Source organism: Crocodylus siamensis, chromosome 2 (assembly GCF_052110815.1).
Source record: "Crocodylus siamensis isolate JL-2025a chromosome 2, ASM5211081v1, whole genome shotgun sequence".
Taxonomy (NCBI): domain Eukaryota; kingdom Metazoa; phylum Chordata; order Crocodylia; family Crocodylidae; genus Crocodylus; species Crocodylus siamensis.
This window is the reverse complement of record NC_143396.1, coordinates 141,312,093-141,334,177: the sequence shown is the minus strand read 5'-3', so window position 1 is coordinate 141,334,177 and position 22,085 is coordinate 141,312,093. Positions and strand designations below refer to the sequence as shown.

The window sequence follows — 22,085 nt, the reverse complement described above, 5'->3', positions numbered from 1 at the left end:
CAATCCTCTCACATTGCTATGCCTCTGGTCCAAACTACTGAAGATCTAGGGAAATAAACACAGAAAAAATAGACGCTCCCAACTCCAGTGAAGCAATCAGAAGACAGAAGGACACACAGCACAAAAACTATATCTAGTCATACTACTTACTTTTGTCCAGTTTCCAAGGGGATCCCAACTAACACTTGGGCTGCATTTCTCCAGTCTTCTTCCTTTTCATAAATGGATGCAAGATGTTGCCTTATAGAAGCAACCTAAAAATAAACAGCATATTATAAAGCTAATACATTTTCCACTAATATTCACACCATCTACTTCTTCTCATCTCCCAAGAGCCTTCAAAACGGTCTGATAATCTTGCTTCATATACAAGAAAACCTTGCCCGTATATAGCTCCTTCCAGCAGAAGATCTTAAAATGCTTTACCAAGCATTAGTAAGTTTTACAAGCCACGTCTTAATGATTCTGAGCACATTCATTTTTGAGTTCCCAACTTGAGAACACTTTGGACGGATTGGAGCATCAAAGTGCTGCTCTCAAAAATGAACACATGCAAAAAAGCTGCTGGTCATTTTTAAAAGCCTCGGCCTAATTAATTTACCTTTACCCTGTGCTTGGGATTTCAATGCTGTCAAAAGCATTCAAATACATTTAGGTCACAGGTCTCTGATTTAAACTGGGTGATCAAACATATGGGCAATTGCACATTGCACACCCAGGGTCCAAACCAACAAGCAACAAGAAAGTAAAGATTCTGCTTTGGCGGACTGAATTTACACACAACAATTTTTATATATCGATCAGCAAGTTCATAAAAGCATTAGAATGTATGCGGATTAAACAGACAAAATGGGAAATGTAAATGTGAAGCAAGGCAACAATTTTGTCTTGTTTAAGATCAGATTTCATAAGATTTGCATCACTATTTCTTGTCCTCATCTACTGGACCAAATTCTACAGCTAATCAAAGAGCTGGTATTTCAAAGTAACTTCTTCACTAGAAAGCTAGGTAGATTTTGAATTCCTATATATATGCCTTTAAAAAGAAAATGTGAGTCTCCTCCCATGGTGTGCCCAGCACCTTAACGTTAAAAAAAGCAACACAATGAGCTCAGCCTGACTCTGTGGTTTCTACAATAACAAGATTATTGTCTTGCTTTAAGAAGCCATTTCTAGTACAAGCTCGATTAAGAGGCAAGTTCTGCATCTTTGCACACCTCAAGTTCTCACTGAATGAAGAGTTTTAGCCTGTACTGGAGTAAACACCACTCTAAATATGAGCATCTACTTTTAGCGAGAGGCTTCAAGCACAGTATTTAAGTTAAAACCATACATCATCACTATGTCTTACCTGTTCTTCAAATGAAATTACTCTAGGCTGAATCTTTTCCAAGGTGAAGTGATAGATTTCTTTAGCTGTGCTATCAGGTAGGTTTGGGAGGTGAGTACAAAAATCTGTCAGCAACTGTCGTGAGATCACTAAACTGACATTCTCATTTACCACTAGTTCAAAGACACAATAAGGAAATAAGAATCTGTCAGCGCTTTGAACGTAATACGTCCACGGTTAATCAGCAGTTTTAATATTCACTTTGTACTTTCCTGCTTTAAGTCATTATCTAAAATTATGATTTCCTTAATAACAGATTTCATGCTTAAGAAACTTTGCACTATTTACACCCTCTCTCACAACAGTTCTGATATGACTCGTATCTCTCTGATCTTTCATTCCAAGGCACATTTTCAGTTTTTTCTAACGCTCGCAAGAAAATGAGATTTGGGGCATTTTTAAATGAAGACTAACTATTTTAAGTTTTTATTTAGTGCTACTGACTGGTTTAAGGAAAAAAAAGCATTAGCTTGTGAAACAGGGTTACAACTATTTTAAAGTCTACCATCTATTAACCTTTAAACAGACCGATCTTTGATTTCTCTAAGCCACCTAATATGCAAGTTTTAATGTGCCGGGAACATCACACACACACATATCTAGCACGCAAGCCAACAAGAACCAGGCCTTCAGTCAACAGTGTGGGAACAAAGCAAATCTTACTGCAGATACTTACTTGCTTCTACAAAAGCTTTCAAGGCTTCTAGCTGTTCCCCACCAGACAGCTGAACTGCTTTTTCCAATATTTGACGGTATCTGTCCCAAGATTGAAAAAAAGAGACAGCTGCAGTTAATATGCTCCAAGCCCAGTGAAATTCAGTGGCAGCTAGGTACTGGCTCCTTTGCAAATTGCAGCCCAGGTCCTCAAAAATTTATATTCACAAGGTGAACTATTATTTATGTAGTATTAGTTGCACTAATGTATAAAATGCTTATACAAAAGGATGATTAAAAAACAGGCTGAATGTCTTTTGAGTATAATAATTGGCACCAGAAAAATAAACTGAAATTTTGTAACATTCATTTTAATGCTGTCATGCATTGGAGATAGAGGATCAAAAATACTAGATTGACGGGGAATAAAAAACACTGGAAGGAGGAGAAATCAAGGAAGTATATGACACAGTCTGGAGGTTCAGAGCAGATGGGTGAAAATGTTTTCTTTTTTAAAAAAGTAATACAAATTAACCCCCATACCCCCAAACGTGAACTTTTAATGTCAAGCAGTAACTACTGCAACCTTGTTCTCATGGTTTCTGATGATATCTGTGAACACATTATAAGACCCCCACAGGTCTCCCCAAAGGCATGGTGACGTTTAAATCCATGCTGCCTACTCTTTTGAAAGTCTACAAATGTTACAAGTTACTCCCAAGTGTAAAAAGGGTTGTCTCATGCATAGGGCAGTAAGCTGGGTATCCGTGCTCTCACTGATCTGTTGTGCAATGTAAACAAATCACCTCAACTCTTTGACCTTTTTTCTCACTCTTTCTCCCTGTCTAGTCCATTTCTCTGTGTGCTCTTTAGGAAAGAGAAAGTCTAACAAAGTAGGCTGTTGCTTACGAAAACTCATGCCTCTGAACCTGCTGTTAAGATGCCACTATGCCTCTAAGATGCCACCTTCTGCCTTACAATTTAGTTATACTGTATCTAGTACAATGAGTTCAATTTTTATTTGAATCTTTTAGCTCTGCTGCAATACAAGTAGATTCCTGATCCTGAGTAAAATGATTATGGTAACTTACAAGAAAAAAGTATTTCTCTCTACTTCTCAATTTTGTGTACTTGACAACAAATTATGTGTAGCTATTTCTACTCTTTTGTTAATTATCCTATACAGTTCATTTCTGGTGTACCCTTCCAGGAGTGAGGTACATGGACATTCCTCCACATGCTTCCCTGAGCTACACCAAGGGTGTATGTACTATTTATAGTAGCAGCAAAGCTGATACTTCTCCACTTGATGGGGGTGTTCTGAGTCCTTCCCCAGAAGCTTAGCTCCATGGCAGCAGTGGTTTAGCAACCCCGCCACCCCCAAAACTCTTTTTTATCCTCAAAAGGAATGTAGAATAGTAACTAGAGAAGGATACATTACTTAAAGGATGATGGGCAGACACTGGACACAGACATGTTTACACCTGTGCAGTCAGCCTTTACATTGAGGCAAACGAGAACACGACACACAATATACTAATTCCAGAATAACCTACTTGAATGTAGTGTAGAATTACCTCAGGAAAAAAATGTCACGGTTAAAAAATGTACATACAGCAATTCTGCAGGAAACTGGGGTATCAGGCGGCTAGAGGGAAGCAGGTCATTACCTGCCCTTTTGCCACAAATGTAACAAAGGCCATGCAAACTGCTACCACCAAGCACTTGTTCATCTGTCTGCTCTGGCCCCTGGTATAATTTATACTGGGGTACAACAGCAGTGTAAACTAAATCAGTGTAAATGGATCATGTACTACACCTGATGCAGATCTGTACTATGCCATTTAAAAAAAACCTATACTAGAAGTTTTGCAGTGCAGCTTGGATCTCCTAAGGGATGGGCTTTATGTCACCCATAAGTTGGAAGACTGTCAAAGGAATGACCCAGTGATGTTCTGGGGCAGGGGTTGGGGCTGATAGCAGGCTTCTTGGTGAGACTGTTTCTTCTGGCCTTGTAAACTTTGCATCCAGGGATGGATCTAAACAGGGATGGGGGAGGTATCCATAGTGCACTTACACCCACCTTTGAGTCCTACTCCCCCCGAAGTTTAAAACCAACTGCCTGGCAGTGGCAGCACCGTTTCTAGTCAAGCAGTGCTGAGGGAGTCACTTGACTTCATGGCTCATTTTCATTTACTCGACTCCTTCTAAATTCTTTATTCCACAGATGTTAAAATGAAGACAGGGGAGCACCAAGATCATGAACTACACCTGTCAAGATGGCTTGTTTTCTGCCATTCTGTGTATTTTAGCTGCTCCTGGTCACACAGCTTATATTTCACAGCCCTGCATATTGTTTTGAACTCATTCCAATGAACTTTTCCTTCTTGCTTCTACCTTAAATGGATTAATACAGCCCCAGGCCCCTGGCCTAGGAGAAAATCTTCTAGGTTCTTTTTAACCAGATAAAAATGGGTGTTGTTTCTAGATGATAAGACACCTCACCATCTGCAACTCACTTGTCCTAGGTGATCACGAACCTCCCCACCTGCATCTTGTTATCAAGTCATGTTACATACATGCAATGACGCACCTCACCATCTGCACTCCCATCATAGATGATATGTGATGTCATATTATAGATGTAGATAGATATAACGTAATAGAAAATTAGGGTTGAAAGGGACCTCAGGAAGTCATCCAATCCAATGTCTGTTCAAAGTAAGACCAACCCCAACTAGATCATCCCGGCCAAAGCTTTGTCCAGCTGGGTCTTTAAAACCTCCAAGGATGGAGATTCCACCACCTCTGTGGATAACCTGTTACAGTGCTTCACCACCCTCCTAGTGATAAAATAGTTCATAATATTCAATTTAAACATCCGTTGCTGCAACTTGAGACCATCACTCCTTACTTTGCCATCTGTCACCACTGTTCAGCTCCATACTCTTTGGAATCACCCTTCAGTGATTAGTTAAAAGACTGCTATCAAATCCCTTCTCCATCTTCTCTTCTGCAGACTAAATAAGTCCAGTTCCCTCAGCCTCTCCTCAGGAGTCATGTGCCCCAGCCCCCAAACCATTTTTGCTGCTCTCTGCTAGACTCTCTCCAATTTGTCCACAGCCTTTCTATAGTGGGGGGTCCAAAACTGGACACAGTACACCAGATGTGGCCTCACCAGTGCAGAACAGAGTGGAATAATTACCTCCCTTGATCCACTGGCAACACTCCTATTAGTGCAGCCCAGTGTGCCATTGGCCTTTTTGATAACAAGGGCACATTGCTGACTCGTATCCATCCTATTGCCCATTGTAACCTCCAGGTCCTTTACTGAAGAACTGTTGCTTTGCCAGCCAGTCCCAAGGCTGTAGCTGTGCGTGGGATTCTTCCATCTTAAGTGCAAGACTTTGCACTTGTCCTTTTTTAACCTCATGAGATTTCTTTTGGCCCAATCCTCCAATTTGTCTAGGTCACTCCAAATCCTAGCTCTACTTTCCAGTGTAGCTACTACACTCCCCCAGCTTGGTGTCATCAACAGACTTGCTGAGGGTGCAATCCATCCCATCTTCCAGATCATTAAGGAAGGTATTGAACAAAACTGACCCCAGGAGCACTTAATTTGATACTGGCCACTAGGTAGACATTGAGCCATTGACTACTACCCGTTGAGCCTGAAAATGCAGCCAGGTTTTATCCACCTTATAGTCTATTCATCCAAACCATACTTCCTCAGCTTGCTTCCAAGAATGCTGTGGGAGACTGTATCAAAAGCCTTGCTAAAGTCAAGGTATAATTATGCCTACTGCTTTTTCTGCATCCAGAGCCAGTTATCTCCTTATAGAAGGCAATCAGATTGGTCAAGCATGCCCTGCCCTTGGTGAATCCATGCGGACTGTTCCCAGTCACTTTCCTCTCCTTCATGTGCTTAGAAATGGATTCTTTGAGGGCCTACTCAATTATTTTTCCAGGGACTGAGGTGAGGCTGACTGGTCTGTAGTTCCCTGGATCCTCCTTCTTCTCTTAAAGATGGACACTATATTTGCCCTTTTTCCAAGTGTCCGGGATCTCTCTGCATCACCACAAGTTTCAAAGATAATAGCCAAAGCCTCTGCTGGCTACACACTGGCCAACTCCCTCAGCACTCTTGGATTCACTGCATCCAGCCCCATAGACTTGTACACGTCCAGCTTTTGTAAATAGTCCCTAACCTGTTCCTTCACCACTGAGGTATGCTCACCTTCTCCCCAAAACTGTGCTGCCTGGTTCAGGAGCTGACCTTGCCTGTGGAAACCAAGGTAGAAAAGGCAATGGGCACTTTAGCCTTTTCCTCATCATCTATCAGTAGGTTGCCTCCCCCGTTCAGTAAGCGACCCACACATTCCCTGATCTTCCTCTTCTTGCTAACATACTTGTAGAAACCCCTTGTTTCCCTTCACATCCCTTGCTAGCTGCAACTCTAGCACTTTGGCCTTCCTGACTTCATCCCTGCATGCCCAAGCAATACTCTAATACGCCTTCCAAGTTGTTTGTCCAAGCTTCCACTTCTTGTAAGCTTCCTTTTTGTCTTTAAGCTCATTGAACAGTTTTCTGCTAAGCCAAACTAGTCATTTGCCACATTTGCTTTTCTTCCTGCACATGAGGATGGTTTGTTCCTGCACCCTTCAGTAAGGTTTCTTTAAAGTATAGCTAGGTCCCCTGGACTCCTTTCCTCCCTCGGACTGGCCTCTCAGGGGATCCTGCCCATCAGTTCCCTGAGGGAGTCAAAGTCTGCTTTTCTGAAGTCCAGGGTCCTTACTCTGCTGCTGTCCTTCCTTTCTTTCCTCAGGATCCTGAACTTAATCATCCTGCAGTCACTGCTGCCCAAGTTGCCATCCATTACTACACCCCCTCCATTTCATCCTTGTCTGTGAGCAGCAGGTCAAAAAGCACATGGCCCCTAGTTGGCCGCTCCAGCACTTGCACCAAGAAATTGTCCCCAACATTCTCCAAGAACTTCCTGGATGGCCTGTGCACTCCTGTATTGCCCTCCCAGAAGATGTCAGAGTAACTAAAGTCCCCCATGTGAACTGGGGAACTGTGATCAAAAAACTTCTGCAAGCTGTTTGAAGAAAGCCTCATCCACCACTTCCTCCTTCCTTTACAGCAGACCCTCACCACAACATCATCTTTGTTGCTTTACCCTCTGACCATAACCCAGAGACTCTCAACAGGTCTGTCTCCAGCTTCATACTGGAGTGCTGAGGAATCACATGGCTCTTTTACATAAAGTGCAACTCCTCCCCCCTCTTCTCCCCTGCCTGTTCTTCCCGAATAGTTTGTACCCATCCATGACAGTGCTCCAGTCATGTGAGCTCCCATCACGTCTCTTATTCCAATCAGATCAGTTTTGTGACTGTGCCAGGACTTCCTAATCTTCTGCTCATTTCCCAGGCTCCATGGGTTCATGTTCAGACCCCCGAGGTAACTAGCCCATTGCCTGTGTTTCTCCCCTGCTGCCCCCTGATTACATACATCTATATAATGCGATGACGCTCCTCACCCTCTGCACCCCCCTATCATCCATGATGTTATACATGTGATGAAGCAACCCAACCTCCGCAAACCCCCCTCAGAAGTGACGCTATAGGTGATGTCACACACATGCCATGAGGTACCTCACCACCTGCACCCCCTTGTCAAAACCCAGGAGCCGAGCCAGCCTCAACCCCGGCTCCGCCCCCGCGGCCCGCTGGGTTTGGGGATGGGGTGGCAGCCAGGGCCATCACTCACTTGCCCGCCAGGTCCTTGTGGGAGCCGCTGGAGTTCATCAGCTGCGCCAAGTCCTGCCTCACCGCGGCCGCCATTTCTCGTCCGGCGCGCGGTCCTCCTGACGCCGGCCCTTCGAACGCGGGGCAGGGGGCGGGGCTTTCAGCGGCCCCTCCCCCGTGCTGGTCCCTGCTCGCTCTCCGCACGGGGGCCGGGGTGCGGGGCGCGGGACCCCGCAGAGCAGCCGGCTGTGCACGCTGGGTTAGGGGCTTCAGTGCAAGGGCTGGGGTTTGTCTTCTCACGTGTCAGGGTAGGCGTGGGTGGCGTTACCTGGTGCTGCGCCACCACGACCCTGCTTTGGCTGCAGCCGGGACTTGATGCAGCAGGAGCAAAGCCCGGCCAGTGCTCCGGCCCACCCGCTTGAAGGGATTTCAAGTCAATAACAAGGTGGACAAGGGGACTGCTAATCACTCCTTTCCCTTCCAGAGCCGTTTCTGTGGAAGAATCAGTATTTTCTGCACCTCCAAAGCAGATCCCAATTGGCCTCACTTACAGACAAAGTACCTATGGCCAGTTTACCAAGTGTGGCAACTCTGCTCAAACACAAATAACTATGCTGGCTAGGCCATCTGAGCAGAATGGAAGATGGACATACCCCCAAGATCATGCTATACAGGGAACTGTTGGAGGGAACAGGAATAGCAGGATGTCCCAAGCAAGACTGGAGAAAGGCATGGGTGAACTGGGGACCCAGACATGGTTATTTTTTTATTGTTATTATTATCTCTGGTGAAGTGGGGCCCAATACTAAAAGTTTCCGTGGGGCTGCCAGGTGTCTAGGTATGGTGCTGGTCCCAAGCTTTGCTACGAAGATATATGCAAGCAAGATATGAAGGCATTTGGAATTGATCCTGACCAAAGGGAAACCTTGGCAACTGATGGGAACAAGTGGCATCATTGTCTCCACCAGGGCATCAAAGTGCACAACAGAAACTGCCTCCAACAACTTGAAGAGAAAAGAGCCGGTAGGAAGCAAGCAGCTTCCAAACTACCCAACCATAACATATACATTTGTAACCACTGCCACAAATCACACAAATCTCAGATTGGACTATTCAGTCACATGAGACACTGCAAACCAGCTACATTATAGGCTGCAATATCCACCGTCTGCCATAGATGAAAGGATACCAAAGACGTAACCTGTGGAAAATAATAAAAATGGCAGCAAAAATAACAACAGTGTTTGCAGGCCAACATTTTCTAACGTGGGTGCTTGAAGCCAGGTGTTGAATTATAAATAATTTGTCTTCTGGAAATGCTGAACACCCACTTCAGAGATTCCAACAGGCATAAACATTTGCATTGAAGTGTGTTCACATGCAGCTGGTTTTCTTTTGGGATAATAAACTAGGAGGTTTCATTTATTTTCCTGCACAAATAGAAAACACTCTTCTTCCAGCACTTGACTTGCAAATGCTTCAAAGAAAGATTTTAACCCAGTATGCTCTTAGAGACACTTTGCTTAAATTATTTTAATTAGTATTCCATTAAAAAATAAAGAAAAAACCCTTCTTGCTTTTGCAGGATGGGACACTCAGGTCATGCCAAGCTTTGATTGCTTTTGCAACCTTAAACATTTCACCTCTATTTCAAAAGAGTTATAAAGTTTTGTAGCGTGTCAAAAATAATTACTGTATTTCATGGTGGATAGGCCAACACATTGTAGGTCAACGCAAGGCTTTCTGATCTGAAAGGTAAGGACTTTCATAGGCACAGTGTATGAATTGGGGCCAGGCTTGGCGCATTACTGGCACAGCTCCGTCCACTGGTGCTGCCTACAGTGTCACTTGAGCCTGGTGACACTTGTGGGATGGGGGCTGGGCTGGGCTGAGCACTCAGCTGGCACAGCCTCATCCCCTGTGAGTGGTGAGTCCAGCCACAGGGGATAGCTACCGCAGCCAAGCCAGCCCTGTCCCTGTCCTCATCCCTTGCAAACAGCACTGGGCTCATGGGATGGGGCTGCACCAGCCAAGGACCAGGCCTGGCCCTGTCTGCTGAGAGTGGCACTGCTGAATACCAAGCCCGGCATATATCTCTAAATACATAAAAGATGCAATCTAAACACACAAATCCACATATGGACTCCCATACACACACACACACACACACGCACATGCATAGATCGTGATATGCACATATAAATGTATATATATGTATGTATAAATGTATATAGGATTTACATGCTGCCCTTCCCAAAAAAGACTTTATCTTGCTATAGACTACTCTGAGCCTGTCTGTAAATAAGGGTGTAGGTTGTAGCTGTTGGTATAAGGACATACCCAAAGAATTTTGTCTGCCTAAATCCCATGGCTTTTATTAGGCCAAGTCCAATAGTTGGAAAAATTCTCCTTAACAAGCTTTCAGGCACAAAAACCCTTTGTCAGGCTGATGAAGTGCCTGCAGATGGTCTGTGCCCTTCCTGGATGGAGTGGTAAAGCAGCCATAGGCCACTCCATCCAGGAAGAGCACAGACCATCTGCAGATGTTTCATCAGCCTGATGAAGGGTGTTTGTGCCCGAGTGCTATGAAGAATTCATTCAACTATTTGAGTTGGTCTAATAAAAGATAGGGGGTTTACCCAAAGGTCTTCTCTGCCTAGGCTTGTAGATACGGATTTCCATGCTCCCTTTGTCAGTGAACACCATACCCGCGGGTACTCAAACATTGCAAGGATGCTTATCTTCCGGACTAGCCCCCAGAGCATCATTTGCTGACACCACCGGCTGCGTGACCGGCAGCACGAGATGCACCAGGGATCAAGCAAGCAACAGGTGAGGAGAGCGAGTGCGCGCTCGCGTGGGAAAAACGCACCCACCGGCCTGAACCCATTGCCTGGGCAGGGGGCCCCAGGACCGCGCCGGGCGCATGCGCAGCCGCCTCCGCGCCCCCAGCCCCGCAGCAAGGGGCGCTCAGCCCCGCGCGTAGCCTTGCCCTTTCGTCCGGAGTCGCCGGGCGCTCTCAGGTCACGTGCCAGCGTGATGCCGTCACGAATCCGGAAGCGACCGGGGGCAGTGGCTGCAGGAGCACGAGTAGCAGTAGCAGCCGCCGGAAGGAAGCGTCCAGGCGGAAGGGAAATGGGAGGAGGAGGAGTGGGCAGGGGCTGCGCGTGCGCGCTGGTTGGGTGACGCGGGGCCGGTTGCCAGGGCGGCGCGGCGCAATATTATGGGATGTGGCGGTGGAATGGCGCGGGGCGCGTGATTTTGAACAAACGCGGAGCCGGTCCCTGGTGCTGCCGCCGCGCGGGGCCGGGGGGGCGCGGCGCGGGCCGGGGGCTGGGCGGCCGCGCCCGCCTGGTGAGTGACAGCGCGGGGGGGCTGCGGGGGACGGGCAGCGCGGGGGGGAGGGAGAACCCGGCCTACGTGCGCCGCCGCCGCTTCCCGCCCGGCGCGGGGCTGCAGGGGCCGGCCTGGGTCTCTCCGCCCTGGGCCGAGCCTGGATGCGGCTCCTGGAGACAAGGCAGCAGCTGCCGGCCTCTCCGCCCAGCTCGTTCGCGGGCAGCGGCGCTGGATCCCGCGCGCTGCCCCGCTGTCACATCCGTGCGGGGCCGGGGAAGGGGGCGCTGCGGGCTGTTCTGGCCCCGGTGCTGTCAGGGGGCTGCTCGGGCTCCTGCCAGGGCCAGTGTGAAGGGCGAGGAGAAACCGCCCCAGCTCTGCCGCGTCTGGACACCCCGCGGCGGCTCCTCCCCTGCGCTCCCCCCGCGGCAGGCGGTTGTGGACACACTCTCTCTCTCTCTCTCTCTCTCTCTTTCCCCCCCCAACTCTCTCCCCGCGACCCTCATCAAGGTCGGGGGGGGGGGGAGGGGGTTGTGCCTTCCCCCGCTGTGGCGGGCTCCCTTTCCCCGCCCCCAGGCCCGGGGCGGGGCGGTGGCGGCGGTGACGAGGTGAAAATGGCGGATCTTTCGAAATCCAGTCCCGGGCCCTGACGGAGCAGCCGCCGCCCCGGCCCCTCTACTGCCACCGAGAGCTGCCTCTGCCAAAGGTAACGAGCAGGGGAGCCTGCGCTGGGCTGAGCCGCGGAGCGGGGGTGCTAGCGGCCCAGGCTGGGCGAGTACTTGTGTTGGGCCTGGTGCCTTGTACTCGCCGCCTTCTCTGGGGCAGGGGGCCTCTGCTCTGCCTCGGTGCAGGGTGGCTGCTGGCAGTGCCCTGCTCCCATTGGGCACTGAGTCTTTCAAGCCCTGTTCTGACTTGCCCCATCCCCTCCTGCTGTTCCTTTTCCTGCCGGCAGGTGAGCAAAGCCAAGCAGCGGCTTGTGTTGAAGCCTGCTGGTTGTGTTGGTATTTTTATCAGAGGGCAGTATTTTTTTCTTCTCTTCTTGCCTGTGAAGGCTGGATGTAGCTCTGCAGGGGTAACAGGCTTCAGAAGGAGGTAAAGGAAGCAGCAGATTTGTAAAGTGAGTTTGCCATAGTGAGTAGGGTGCCCAGCTACATATACAGAATTACTCAAAAAAATCCTGATGGGGATTGGGTGCATGGCTCCTTTTGAGTAGGGAGTATGGTGCTGGCAGGGACTGGCTGTATTGCTCCCCTTGAGTAGGGAGCTGAGTGTATGGTGTTAATCCACAGCATCACAGGTGTGGGTTTTGTGCACATGGCACCTAGCCAAGTTTCAACCCTGTTTCCAACCTGTGGCAAGGACTCAGCAGTGCTAAGCACCCATAATTCCCCATTGCCCAGCACTTTGCAGGATCAGGCTCCAAATTATAGCCCTAACAAAACAGGATAGCATGGTTTTAATATACTTGTATCTGTGCGTTACTCTGTGCTTCTGAAATGCTTTGCGTGTTATAATGTAGTTTCACCATACAGTAAAATTGAGAGCTCATATTTGCTCTGAGACCAAACTGTCAGATATTTATGTGACTTCCTGGAAAATATCTTTTGAACGAAAGCCTTTTACATGTCTTTTTTTTTTTTTTTTAGGAAATTTTCCTTATATCTAAAACTTCATATTTGGCATGGGACTTTGAACTTGGTGAAAGCAAGTTGCTTTTTTGTGTGTCTTTATTTTCAAACTAAATCCTTTCAATCTGTAATCCTTTGATACATGTGGATTTCTGACTCTGTTTTTCTTTCAAGGGTGGAACTCTTCCTTGAGCCTGCATAGCTCTGCATGTGAAATGATACCTCTTTATTTTGGGGCTTCAGGAATGATGCAGTTCCATGAGGAATTGCACTTACAAGCCATGTAAAATGGTTGCGAGACAGTAGGCTGACCAGGAAGAAAACACTGAAATGCATGCTGCTTTCTCTTGTCATCTTAAACATATTGAGGTTAAAACTTTCTATCCTGGCTCAAGTAGTATTAGATATGTTAAGTCTGTTGGTCTCTGTGATTGTTCATAAGTACTATTTAGGATACAGTGAACTGTTTGAGAGTTCAAATTTCTGCTGAACATGATACAGGAACCAGCAACAAGTGACATTTATTAGTTAGTTTGCTAAACAATTTACCAGAACGCGCTTATATGCTATAGTGACAAATGCATTCTGTGAACTCATTAAGAATGAAATGGAACTGTGCATTCAAGTATGGTGGGATGTTTGTTTGAATAATACATACATTTTTGTAGGCTTCAATACTTTGCTCTGTCAAAGTTATGTTTGACTACATACATTACAAATGTCAGTATTTCCCCGCCTCTGTATTTGATTCTTGCATTCTAACAAGTTTCAGTAACTTCCTTTCAACCCTTAAACACATTTGTCGTACCAGCTTAGACTGATCAACATTTTTCCTTATTAGTGGTTAATACCTGTTGCAGCTGAAATGGTGCTTGAAAATTCTGCCAATTTTATTAGCCCAGGGGTAGACATGAAAGCTGGGAAAGAGAGAAACTCTGGGATTTGTACCTGGAGGATGTCCCTGGTTCCTGACAGCAAACTCAGTCTTTTGCTCCAGTTTCTGGATTAGAATGTGACTTACACTGTTGAAGAAAGAGCTTCATCAAGCTATTTAATCTTTATCTGTTGAAGGATCATCTCAGAGTTAAATTTTGTTTTAGGTGTGTGTTACTTGAGGGAAGTCACTTAACTTTTCCCTGCTGGAGTTAATGCATTTATTAATATTTGGGAAGAGGTGATATATTATCCTGACAGGAACTATGTAAATACCTACAGAGAAGAATTTTTGGGGGTCATTTTCATTTGTTCCAGTAGCCCATGAGAATATTCTGTTCTCCTGTTTCTATTTCATTCTTACTCTTTGTTTTCTGGGAGGTCCTCCTCTGAATAACTCATCAATCTCAGCTGCTGTTGGTAGTTCTGCTCAGCAGCTTTGTGGAATTGATGGGATTCACTGCTGTCTACAAGGTTCTGAATAGATTTTCAACATCCCCAAATATAAGCCCTAGTCATCAGGCTATCAACTGTTGTGGCATGGCATTTCTAGTTCTGTTCGGAACCTGAAAGAACTTTCTGCTGAACTCCTTGTAAAAACTAATACTACTGCCAAAAAGCCTAAAAAAAATTATGTATTATTCAAACAAACATCCCACCATACTTGAATGCACAGTTCCATTTCATTCTTAATCAATGCCTCCCTTCCTGTGGAAAAACTGTTTTGTTGGAAAATTTCTACTTGGCTCCAGAACAGCGGTTCTCAACATTTTTTTTTTTTTTTAATGTTGGACTTAAAGCATCCCTTGATAGCACTTGTGAATTGTGACACCGCATTTAAAAACCTAATTGGTTTATTACAGTGCTTACCTCCTTGCAGGGGAATTGAATGCCAGGGTTCAGTCTGCCTGCCCTTACCTGCTCATTTCTGGGCACCTGGAGCCTGTACCTGCCCTTATCTACTGAGTTCTTCGCACCTTCTTATCTGCTCACACTTCTGATCCACCCTTCAAAGGATCTTGTGTCATCCTGGTTGAGAATCACTGGGCCAGAAGTATATCTGTCTGCCTAGATTTACTCTTAGTTAACATTAAGCAGGTTATCTAAGACTATATTTGTTAGGAATTGAAAGGGAATGAGTCCATTCAGTTTTTCTGAAAGATAATGTAATTTTTCAGTTCCATGCTTACTCCCTGAATTCTCTTTGCCAGCTTCAGTGGTATTGATGATAATTTTTAAATTTTTTCCCATTTATGAAAAACTTGCAAAAAAAAGGGTATCCGACTATATAAGGGAGATGATTGAGAATGTGGTCAAAAGCATGGGTCAACCCTTATGCTAAGGAAACCCTTTTTTAGTCAACTTCTGTAGCTATTTAATTACCACATTTACCTGCATGCAAGACTACCCTGAATTTAAGATGACCCCCCCAATAATTAGTTTCTAAACATGAAAAATGTATAAACTTGTGATTGGGGGTGCACCGATAAAGACTTTCTTGGCTGATGCCAATAATTCACTAAGCATATTGGCTGATACTGATAACCAATTTATAGGAATGCAGCTGGACAGCGTGGAGAGCAGCATCCTGCTAGTACATCTATGGGGAGGAAGGGGCTGGGGAGGTGGAAGGAGGAAGATGGAGACCCCCCATGGTCAGGGAGGAAGTGGGGTGGGGGGCTGGAGGTGCTGCTCAGCTTGGGCAGTGAATGGGACCCCAGGGACAGGGCAGGGAGCAGGTTAGCCATGGGCATCTTGTCCAGGGGATCAGTGTCCTGGCACTTAAAAATGGCAGTGGGGCACTTGAACTGAAGTTCTTTAAATGAACTTTAGTTCAAGCATCCCCACCACTACTTTTAAGTGTGGGGATGCTTCTAACGAGCCAAGTGGGGCAAGGGTGGATGTGGGATGCCTACTGCGGACTTGGCTCTCCACCCTGCTGCCTTTGCCCCAGGAGCTGTGCACTAGCTGTGCATCCCCTGCCCAGTGGGTAGCAGGAAGCACAACTCACCACCACTGCTGAATGGGCAGGGGATGTATGGGCAGCAGGGTGGAGAGCCCCGAGCCCACAGCAGGCAGCCTGTGTCCACCCTCACCCTGCACACAAATGCAGGGGGCCCATGCCTCTCCTATGGGTGTGCGCAGCAGTGGAGAGCCACCCTCCCTCCTCAGCCTCCCCCCTCCCCCCTCCCCCCCATGCCCTCTGGATGAGTCACCTGTGGCTCAGTCCTGCTCCTTGTCCCAGCCCTGGGTCCCATTCACCACTCTGGTTGGGCAGCAGCCCCTGACCCACTCCCTCCCTCACCATGGGGGCCTCAATCTGCCTCCCCCACACCACTTCCCCTTTATAGACTTATCTGCAGGGCATATTCTTCACACTGCTTGGCTGTGCTGCTGGCCATGTGCATGTTGTGGCTGTGCACGTGCATGTGGCATCCAGGGCCCGAGCTAGAAGGCACATTATATTTATCGGTACATTATCGGCTATACTGGTCAAAAAAAGTCAACAGCTGATAATGTTAATATTCCTTTTTTTCAGTGCCAGTCTGATATGGCACAGGTATATCAGTGCACCTCTATTTGTGATGACTTTCCATTTATAAAATCTAATCATTGGAGGGTCATCTTAAATTTATCCCACTACCACCACCACTGCTGCAGTGGGAAGAGCAGTGGTAGGGGGGACAGACTGGGGAGGGGATGGTAAGAACCTTGCTGCCCCCCCCCACCTGCATTGCTGCTGCATCTGCTTTCCCTGCCCCCCCCCATTCCCCCATTATTTATCATTTTTCTGGTGCTGGCACGTTCCATCTCTGCTTCAGCCTGGGGCAGCCCCCACTTGGTGGCAGCCTGGCAATGACTGCAGAGGGGAGTGGGGGGATGAAGCTGTGTTGGGTGGGGGTCAGGCAGCAACAGTGCAGTTCTGACCCTGACCCTGAGTTGGGGCTGGAACTGTGGCTGCTGCCACCATCCTCCCAAGATGAGGTACTTCTTCTGCCCTGCCTACTCCCCAGTGTTAAATGTGGGGGGATATGCATCTTAGACTTCAGTAAATATGATACTTGTGCGGGAAGTGGTGTGTACACAAACTAAATTCTGAAGCCATCCTTCAGAAGAAAACCACCTAATACCTCCCTGGTGAATCTCGCTAATGCTGACTTCACTTGTTCATTTTTACTACTTTTGAAAACAATTTTAAAAAATGTTAATACAGACAACACTTCATAATTCAACTTAAATACTCAAATATCCAGTCAGTCACAGCTCCCACTGCAGTTGTTGTATAGAAGTGGGTGGTGAGTTGGGCAGCAATGACCATGAGGTGATCGAGTTCAGAATCCTGACGAAAGGAAGGAGAGCAGCAGAGTATGGACCATGGACTCCAGAAAAGCAGACTTTGGCTCCCCCAGGGAACTGATGGACAGGATCACCTGGGAGACTAGTCTGAGGAGGAAAGGAGACCAGGAGACCTAACAATATTTTAAAGAAATCTTACTGAGGGTGCAGGAACAAACCATCCTGATGTACAGGAAGACTAGCAAATGTGGCAAGTGAACAGCGTAGCTTAGCAGAGAACTGTTAGGTGAGCTTAAAGACAAAAAGGAAGCTTACAAGAAGTGGACGCTTGGACAGACACCTTGGGAGGAGTATAAGAGTATTGCTTAGGCATGCGGGGATGAAATTAGGAAAGCCAAAGTGCAATTGGAGCTACAGCTAGCAAGGAATGTGAATGGAATCTCCTCAAAGAATCCATTTCTAACCACTTGGAGAAGAAGGTGATTAGAAACGGTCAGCATGGATTCACCAAGGGCAAGTCATATCTGACCACCCTGATGGCCTTCTGTCATGAGATAACTGCCTCTGGATGCAGGAAAAGCAGTGGATGTGTAATATACTTTTACCTTAGCAAGGCTTTTGATACGGTCTCCCACAGCATTCTTGGAAGCAAGCTGAGGAGACTGAGAGGGGATTTGATAGCAGCCTACAATGACCTGCAGGGTGGTTCCAAAGAGGATGGAGCTAGACTGTTCACTGGTGGCAAAAGACACAACAAGGAACAATGGTCTCAAGTTGCAGCAGGGGATATTAGGAAAAACTTGCTAGGAGAGTGGTGAAGCAGGCTACCTAGAGAAGTAGTGGAATCTCTGTCCTGGAGGGTTTTAAGGCACGGCTTGACAAAGCCTTGGCTAGGATGATCTAGTTGGGGATGGCCCTGCTTTGAGCAGGGGGTTGGACTAAATGACCTTCTGAGATCCCTTACACAATCCTAATTTTCTATGATTCTGTAACTTGTCTACCTTGTGTATATATACACAAGGTATGTCTTGAATATCTTTTCTGTTCCGTATACGGGCATGCTTTTCATAGCATAGACAATAGTACAGAATGATATGTATAAATGATTAATTATGGTTGCCTTGGAAACCATAACTTTAAATGTTGTGACCAGATGAGAGCCAAATTAATTTATCTTGTGGTAAGGGTCTGTGGTGTTTCTCTTGGTATAATGGATATATGTTTGGGGGGTATTTTTTAGTAGTTTTTGGAAATAATTAAAAGAAAAAAGGTGCCATTCCTGATTCACTGCAAACTGCACAGCAAGTAGGGATTTCTGTTTTGAAATAATTTGCTTTAGCATTATTATTTGATAGCTCTTAATGCTGTCATCTTAAACAAAAACAAAAAAAAATCTGGTAAATGTCTCATTTTGTTGTGGAGAAGCTGGAATTTTTTGCCACTGGTTTGAGAGAGGGTAGTTTTATTTCCACATTCATATATTTTTTTTCCCTGTCACTTTCCTTTTAGTTAATCTGCTTTCTCAAATCTGCTTTCCTAGAGTTTTATTGAAAAAGGATTTCTGTTCTTTATCTAAGGTCAGCTGGGATCAATCTTCTGCAACCTCTATCAGTACACCAAAGTGCATTTGGGGAAAATACTTGGGGGAGGCCATTGTCCATGGTTCCTCCTCAGCTCTAGAACTACCTCCCTCTTGAGGCTTGCCAGAGCCCATGCCTAGATGCCTTTTTATCTGAGCATTTAGCAGAGAAAGGTAGGCTGAGATGCTGTTTTACCTGGATATTCTAGTTCTGTTTTGTTCTGCTCTTTTGTCACATTCCTGTCCTATAACTTATTCTGTCCTCTTATGGTAAGATGTTCTGAGCCTTGTTGAAAAGGACAGCATAAAAATGAATAACAAAAAATATGTACAGAATACCATAAAATATACCATAAAGTATACTCTAATGAACATACACATAGCAATACGTAAACACAGAATATGCTATATGCCTAAAACAGTGCTGATTTGAACTATACAGTAACTGTGTACTATATCAACCATACAGCAAAAAACACAGCACATTAAAAAAAATCAGAAAAAGTGGGGAAAGGGGAAAAGAAAATGGTATTTCATATAACGAATGGCAACATTTTACCTGTGCCTGGAATGGTGAGAAATAAAGAGATTCTAATCAGTAAAAAAAAATGTATGTTAAAATATGATGGGATGTATGCAAGCAGCAGGGATTGCTCAAGGTGATAATCATCTTCATGGGCTAGCTAGATATGATGGAACCTCTCTATCTACATGGTGCTCTAGATCAGGAGTGGGCAATTATTCATTATTTTGGGTGGAGGGCCACTTACTAAGTTTTGGCAAGCCATTGAGGGTGGCATGACAGGCAGCCAGGGACAGTAAATATTAATCTTCTAAACTTTTTTTTTTTTTTTTTTTAGGGGTCCTGTGGGCCAGATGGAATGGCCTGGTGGCAGCATTCCACCCCACAGGCCACATTTTGCCAGTGGAGAAAAATGCAATCCTGCAGTAATTTTTTTTTTTTTTTTTAAATAACATTTCATTAAATCAAAATGCTTGATATGTACTTCCATGCCCTTTTTACACTTGTGAGAGAAGGGGATGTGAAAAGGAGATTAAATCCAATGGAGAACTGAATTAGTAGTGGCTTTCTTTTGGCAGGCACAATGATTGGTAATAAGACCCTAAGCCACACATTTTAATTCGTTTAAAGAGCTTGTTTTCATGTTTTCAGTATAATGAATGTAAATTAAAGCCGTGCTGGCTTTCAGCTTCTCCCTGCCTCAATGAGTTGACTGGGCTGCTCCTTGGGACTATGCTGGCCAAACTCTGGTTGGTTTCACAACTTTGAAGATTCTGAGGAGTAGCCTGTCAGTTTCCTCACCAGACAGCAAAATGAAAACTTGAGCTGTAGCGAAGGCTGGCTGTGAAATCAGGTATTGAGATGAATAAAAAAAGTAAAGGGTATTTCCCCTTCTCACTAAAGTAATTTAGGAGGACCTAAAGCAGATGAAAGGATGGAGGAAGGGTGCCTTTTCTTTCCTCTGGCCAGAGGAGGAGAAAATGAGTTTCTAGCACACTTGCTAGAAAATTGGCTGATTTGAAAACTAGAGGGTGCAGACAGAAGTGACAATTTTTGCCCCACTTGCCACAGAAAGCAGTTTATAGTCATGACCAAACACAAGTGCATGGCTGCAGGCAACTTCAGAAATGGCTGATTGGGTGAAATCTGACTCCTTATTGCATGAGGGATCAGATGATAGCGTTTCAAAACTGCCTCTTCTTTAACTTCTGTCTGGGCTGCCTGCCAACCTTGAGTTGTTTCAGAATGGGAGGGAGGAAGGGAGCAGAGGGAGTTTGGTTTGAGGGTTTTTCAGCCCCTGCTGGAGGGTGGGGCTGGTGTATTGGAGCTGAGGTTGTGCGGGGGTGCTTAAATATATCCACCCCACTCTCCAGCACTGGCTGGGGAACCTCTAGAACAGGGACAGGCTGGGAGAGAGGAGGAGCCATTGCTAGGGGAAACCAGCTGCAGGCTCCTTGCCAGCAGCTAGATTCCCCTTCCTGCTGCAACCAACAATGAACTTCTGTTTGTACCAGGAGATAGTTGTAACTTGGAACGCTTCTTGCAAAGTGTTCTCAGTTACAGTAGGGAGCTTCACTTCTGTCTGCAAACTTCAAGCTCAAAGCGGAGTGTTACCTTTCATGTTACCATTTCACTGCCTAGGAGGAGTTCTGTTGCCCTGGTTGGCTTTCATAAAGCCCTGCATACCACTTGGAGCTTGGACCAAGAGATGGACAGACCATGCCTTCCTCACCAAGGAGGCATTAAGCTGCAAATAAATTTTTATGGCTGCACAACATTCAAGCAAAGGGATATCTTAGCCCTTTGTCACTCCACAAGTTACTAAATTTTACCATGGTGATGATGGTAGTCATAATTTGTGCCACCACTTTGTGGCCAACATCTGTTTACTTATGGTGGGAGAGTGCAGGCAGCCTGCAGCTGCCCAGACTCTTCAGGGTCCTGATCCTGTGAGTCAGAGGCCTGAGGTGCTTTGCCTTGACATGGGGCTTATGTCTGCAAGTAGGATCTGGAACCAGTGTCCCACAGGATCATGCCTCCAAATCCCTGGGAGTGGCAGCCTAACCTTGCAAGGCAAGAACCCTGGTGATGTCTGTAGGTGTACTGAAGTTTATCAGCTGTGCAACAACATATTGCAGCACACCTGATCACACTCTACCCTAAGGACAATGTCTGTTTTCAGCCTTGGGAGGGCACCGATGCTTTGAGAACACCATGCGCTGTATGTAGCTTCAAAACCAGGTAAGGTCAGGATGATCCATAGGACTGATACAGTCAATGCTTAACAGACTGGGATTTCCTATCGAAGCTCCAGCTGGCATGCAGGTGCCAAGAGGTGTCTTAAGTTACAGCCTGCAGGGATGATGCAAGTAATGTTTGCATCGGACAGCAGTGAATTTGCTATTCAGGTAGTGGCACTGTCCTTTTTTTGACTTGCTCATAACAAACAACAGCATGAAGTGATCTTGGTTCTGTTTCAGAGCAGATATGAATATAGACCAGGTTCACAAATGTAGAACTGAGAAAGTAATTACCCTGTTTGATTCTGCTGGTGACCAGAAAGGTTGACTATAATGTGTGAAGTGTGAGCCAGGCAGTACTAGACCACAATTCTCTTGGATGTCGTTGGAATATTGATTTCTGCTACTGAAACCTGCTGTCTCAAGAATGTCTTCTTGTCCATGCATCTCAGTCTGGAATTGCACAACCCGTCAGCTGGATAACAAGAGCTGGAATAGTTCTTTCAACATATGCCATGAGAGAGTAGCTTTTAATGATATTATCTATTCCTACTTAGCAGTTTTCCCCAGTAGGTCACAAAGCATCTGATCTACTCATTATCAATATATTGTTATCTAGTTTCAGATGAAGAAACTGGGATGTAGAGAGGCCAGTGGCAGACCTAGCAGTAGAACCCAGGTCTCTGAAGTCCTGGTTCAGTGATCTGTCCATTAGGTTACACTGCCTCCCTTTTAGTGGCAAAGGTTTTCCCTTTAGGTGC

At 45.9% G+C, this 22,085-nt stretch overlaps 2 protein-coding genes across 10 annotated transcripts in view; one reads left to right on the top strand and one right to left on the bottom strand.

Moving 5' to 3' along the window:
* The window catches only part of COPS4 (COP9 signalosome subunit 4), a 20,646-nt gene extending 10,426 nt beyond the window's left edge, over positions 1–10,220 (bottom strand). Inside the window, exons 1-4 of the mRNA XM_090036974.1 lie at positions 7,814–10,220; positions 2,067–2,146; positions 1,352–1,503; positions 151–254 (exon numbers count right to left, since the gene is read on the bottom strand). Of these exons, the coding sequence (XP_089893100.1) occupies positions 151–254; positions 1,352–1,503; positions 2,067–2,146; positions 7,814–7,887 (410 nt within the window). The 5' untranslated portion in view covers positions 7,888–10,220. The remainder of the gene's footprint in view (positions 1–150; positions 255–1,351; positions 1,504–2,066; positions 2,147–7,813) is intronic.
* A 742-nt stretch (positions 10,221–10,962) lies between these two features.
* The window catches only part of LIN54 (lin-54 DREAM MuvB core complex component), a 74,491-nt gene continuing 63,368 nt past the window's right edge, over positions 10,963–22,085 (top strand). For 6 of the 9 annotated variants that reach the window (XR_016440852.1, XM_090036954.1, XM_090036957.1 and 3 more), the window contains exon 1: positions 11,201–11,830. The gene's annotated coding sequence lies outside the window, so the exon portion shown is untranslated. Of the gene's footprint in view, positions 11,146–11,200; positions 11,831–18,559; positions 18,736–22,085 lie in introns of those variants that run through there. The other 3 variants (XM_090036960.1, XM_090036959.1, XM_090036956.1) reach the window with 3 other exon arrangements.